Source organism: Grampus griseus, assembly GCF_964374135.1.
Source record: "Grampus griseus genome assembly, chromosome: 3".
In the NCBI taxonomy this organism is placed as follows: domain Eukaryota; kingdom Metazoa; phylum Chordata; class Mammalia; order Artiodactyla; family Delphinidae; genus Grampus; species Grampus griseus.
The window spans coordinates 109,701,255-109,706,431 of NC_139019.1; the positions used below are offsets into that span (position 1 = coordinate 109,701,255).

The 5,177-nt window shown below is 40.7% G+C and overlaps 1 protein-coding gene across 1 annotated transcript; it reads right to left on the minus strand.

Moving 5' to 3' along the window:
• Positions 1-2,554: 2,554 nt before the first annotated feature.
• Positions 2,555-5,177, minus strand: GDF9 (growth differentiation factor 9; the record flags this gene model as incomplete). The annotated part of the gene is made up of 2 exons (XM_082650187.1): positions 2,555-3,646; positions 4,781-5,177. The coding sequence occupies 2 exons, from the start codon at positions 5,175-5,177 to the stop codon at positions 2,679-2,681; spliced, it is 1,365 nt and encodes a 454-aa protein (XP_082506313.1). The 3' UTR covers positions 2,555-2,678.

Genomic DNA, 5,177 nt, shown 5'->3' on the forward strand with positions numbered 1-5,177 from the left:
AGAGCAACTTAATTTTTCCCACAGGCTGTCTAAATTGAGTTCTGAACCAACTCGAGCAGCTGCTGCTCCTGAAGCTGATTAGTAAAACAAAGTATTCAGCGTAACACAGGAGTTGATTTAAACCGATAAAGAGCAGGAAACTCAGAGCTGAAGGAGAACCCGGCTCCTGACATGGCCCATTGTTCCTTGGTACACTAAGGCACTCATCAAGTTAGGTGACCTCGTATCTCATCTGGACTAAATACCAAAGCTGAATGCACCTATTTAAGGCAGATGAAGCCTCATCCTTGAATTTCCAGATCTAAATCACTATGGTCCTTTCTCATTTATTTTCTAAATTGGCAGCTTTTATAAGAGTAACTGAAGAAACACAGGTTTCATACGGAGAAGGCAGTTAGGAGACTAGTGTATCCTCCTCGATTGTGTAGAAGAGAATCTTTGAAGTTTAAATTCAGCAGATATAGAAGCCCTGCATATTAACGCTGTCCTCTGAATGAAAGAGACTAGATTTACAAATAAAGCCTAAAGGGATGGGGGAAGTAAAGCTTACGGTTTTCAAGCTATCATTACTCAGCTATAGCATCAAAACACTGTGCAAAAGTGTTTTAAGTCAGTCAATTTTAGAACTTACCTATACGGATGAACTATAATATTTATCTACTCCTAATTTTGGCATTGACCCTAATACTTAACTTCCACCAAAACTACCCCACCATTTTCTTCTTTTCAAAACCTCTGATTGCCGACCATATTCCATACTCAGCCGCAGAACTAGGCCATGAAAAAAAAAACCCACCCCAAAACAACAATAAAGCAAAACAAACTCCCCTGTTTAAGGGGGAAAAAAATGTCAGTTTTGGGCATTTGGCGAACTATGAGGAATCCTTAAAGTTGATGTAGATTTCATGTGGTCCATTTGAAAACAGCCATATTTAAGGGAGATTTACCTTTAAATAAGCTCAGTTGTACCTTGCCACCATCACTCGTGCCCTGGCCATTCCAAATATTTTTTTACTCCTAAGAATGACAGAGAATGATACAAAACCCTGAAACACCATTTTATCTCTTATACTTGCAGCTTCATTTACCCAAGAGTAATGACTCCTTCAAGTTATACAACAGATGGCAAAGTTATTTGGAAACCAGGCCACCTAAAACTTTTCAGTCCCATTTTTTGGAAAAAATGTTTTTTGGAGGGAAAAAAATCATGAGCAGATAGAGCATTTTGGACAGTGTGTGCAGGTTTGTAAGGTGTATACAAGATAACACCAGGAAACAATTCAAAAATAAAGCTAAGAAAACAATTTCATTCCCAACAGCATCAAAAGAGAATACTTAGAAATAAATTTAATAATGTAAAGTGCAAAACATACTTGAAAACTACAAAATATTTTCTAAAGAAATGAAAGATCTAAATAAGTGGAAAAACTTCTCACACCTGTGGATTGGAAGACTTAACATTGTTAAGATGGCCGTACACCCCAAACTAATCTATAGATTCAACACAATCCCTATCAAAATCCCAGCTGACTTCTTTAGACACTAAGCACCAAGCAAAAATCATTTACAAGAATGAGAAGTACTTGCATCTTGGAGTTACTTTTGGTTTGTAGATAAGGGTTTTACAAACTGAAAAAAATCACTGCATCGGCCCCGGACTCTGCGCCTCCAGGGCTTTCTCAAGGTAGGTTTACTGAAAACCCACATAAAAGCCCTCATATCCAAACAAGGCCTGCTCTGTAATATAACCTAGTCACTGCCAGCTTAATTTAGTGCTAACAGTGCTATATCCACCTGGAAAAAAAACCTGTCGGGGTGGAGTGATAGGAGCTGAGGGAAAGCAGCAAAAACAAGCCAACCAGCCAAGAAGAAACGCTTCTTGACCTCCTTGCAATGGGTCAGAGTTTTAAAATATATAAAGGAGAAAATACATTTTAAAAACCTTGAACTCTGCATTTTCTTGGGAAAATTTGCAAGGCTATTTCCTTTAAATAAATGGGACAAATGTTATTGTTTGACATGAGTCAACCAATTTATATAAGCCATCTAAGGAGCAGAGTTAGTACCAATCACTAATACAACAGATATGGGTTATATTGCATACTCTCTAGTCTAATGACTCTCACTTCGTCAGGATATAGAGAAGTTAGTCTCTCTCACTCTGAAAAAGGGATAGTAAGTGGAGCTGAGACTATCTTTTAGACACATTTCCTCTCCCTCTCAAATGACCATTTAAAAGCAAATCTTTAATTAAAACCACACACAGAGAAAATTTATGCCACTCACAGGAATTTATGGTTCCATTAAATAAGACTATAGCAATCTGAATTGTCTATTTAGAGCTGCAGTTCCATCCAAGATTTATGCTAATTAAGCTTTTTTTTCTTACATCAAAAACAAGACTCCTACAAAAGAAAAAAATAATCACTCAGGGGAAAAAAATTTAAAGCTTTCCAAAGAAGTACATTTTATTTACATTTGGAAATGAGAAAGGCAGCTGTTATCCCTTTACAGTGATAGATGCCACAGAATGTGCTAATCTACACAGGCTCCTCCTTATACAACACACTGCATTACATTTAGAGATTTGATACATGAAACTTTCTCCCAAAGGCAGACAGCCGCACGATATTTACTTTGGCCAGGAGACTCACGGTTTTACTTGAGAGGAGCCTATGTTAACGACAGGTGCACTTAGTGGCTATCATATCTTCATATTCTTTATAAGCGATTGAGCCATCAGGCTCAATTGCCAAAACACTCAAAGGGCTGTACTTGGCAGGTACACAGGATGGTCTCGGCACTGAGGAATCGAGCTTCTCATGGATGATGTTCTGCACCATGGTGTGAACCGGAGAGCCATACCGATGTCCGACCGCCCTGGGACAGTCCCCTTTACAGTATCGAGGGTTGTATTTGTGTGGAGCCACAATCCAGTTGTCCCACTTCAGCTGACTAAAGCTGAGTCTAAAGTCATGGAGCTCACACTCATTTTGGGGAAAAAGAAACTGTTTGAAGTATTCACTCAGATTGAATGAAGCTGGAACCAGAGGCTTCTTCAATTCAGAGCTGACAGTTTCCTGATCTCTCCGGTGACGGGACGATCTTACACCCTCAGCAGCCTCTTCTCCCATGGGATAGGCAGACAGCTCTCTCTTCTGGTCAGGACCCTGTGAAGGCCTCTTTTTATAGTGGAGGGAATACCACCTGTGATAAGCCTGAGCACTTGTGTCATTCAGATATAAAAGCAGTGAGGGGGCTACCAGAAGAGTCATGTTAAGTGGACAGTCCTGCGCTGAAGGATGCTGCAGCTGGTCTTCTACACACGTAACATTTACAGACATGTGAATACTCCTCTTGTTGGAGGCCACTAGAGGCTGAAGGAGAGCCGTCACATCAATCTCAATCCATCTGTATTTCTTTCTAAGTTCAAACTGTGAGTGAAAGGTAAATGAGTATGGAACTCTTGGGAGAGTCTTGCTAGAAAACTCTGGCTCTTTTATCACCAGGTTGCACACACATTTAACAGGAGAGGGAAAAGAAACGGAGTTGTTGAAAGTGTATAGCAAGACTGACTTGAGTAAATGTTCAACAGCAGTAACACGATCCAGGTTAAACAGCAGGTCCACTGATGATGGGAGGGTACCTGAGGAGAAAAACACGCCACCAGTAATGCTCAATACAAATCGAAAGCAACACAAAGTCAGATCAAGGAATTAGCACCTCAGAATGTGCTTCCACCCTTCTTTTCCCACTTTCTCAAGTCTCAAAACAAAAGTTGGGGTGGGATGGGTGTTATAAAAAAAAAAAAAAGCAGGTAACCAGTACCATAACTAAGTCCCAGCACTTACAGCTGGATACTTAATCACCAGCAATTCAGAACAGCTCTGGTGGTGAATTAAAACCGGGACTCACTACATTCTGAAGTTTCAGAATCTTAATAATTTGCTTCAAACATAGAGGAAGCTAAGGAGGAGAGCAGTATTTTTCTCTTGAGTCTCTAAGGGGAAAAATGTAATAAAGACACTTGCCAGGCTTGTTAAGAAAACGTTCAAGTCCTTATGGACAGAATCAATAAAGAAAACATAATTGTCTAAGTTAATTTGGAACACTTGAGACCGACAACAAATGGAGACTCTAAACCCACTATAACAGGACATCAAGGAAGGAGGAAGGGTTTTAAATAGCCACAAAGGACCTGCTGAGTTAGAAGGGTTTTCTGTAAGTTATGAGCTAGTGAATATAGATTCTGTTTTTTAATAGTGCTGTTCTGTTCTCTCTCACACACAAAATTGTTGACTAATGCTTTGTTCTTATAAGGATCTACTGTTCCACGTAGGTACTTAAGCTTTCCTCTCACAGAAAGCAACAAACATGGGTAAATATCCTGTGTCATAAAACACACCAACAACTGAAAAAGATTCTTTAGGCACATATCCAGGCCAGAATTGGTAGAATGAGAAGAATATGCAACTAGAAGTCAAAATACCTCTTTTCCAGTCTTGATTTTGTGACCTTGGACAAGATGCTAACCTCCAGCAGCGCTTTCCCAGCCTTTAGGGCCATTAAGTCTCTTCTATCATATTAGCGCAGCTTAACCCATGAGAGAGCATTAGGAAGAAACAATAAGATCAAGTACCAGATTTGTCTGGAATTTGATATTGAGTATCATGCAAAGTAAAATGTAAGTCAAGGAGCAAGGGCCAGATCCTTTCTGTAACTGAAATGCAGAAGGTCTATCTTCTTCCCTCCACACATTAACCAGTCTGCTCCTACACACCTGTCACCTGGTCCCCAGGAGCCTGCTTGTGCTGGGCACAGGGGGTGAAGAGCCGAACAGTGTTGTAGAGGTGACTTCTGTTGGATTTCGGGATCCCCTCCTTGGTAGCACATGCCTTATAGAGCCTCTTCATATAGTGCAAAGCTCTGTCATCTGGCTGCAGCCTGGGGGCCTCCATTTGCCCATCGTACAGAACCTTAAAGAGAGGGGAAAGGAGGCCAGGTCTGTGTCTCCCATCTAGAGGCTGCAGAGAGGACTGAGGCTCAGCCTCAGTTTCCAATGGAGCACTAGCTGCAATCTGAGCTTCTCCCCTAGAAGCCTGAGAACCAAGGTTAATAGGAAAACAGAGCCAGGCAAAGCAGCAAAAACAAAGGAAGAACTTGCTGGGAAGTGCCAT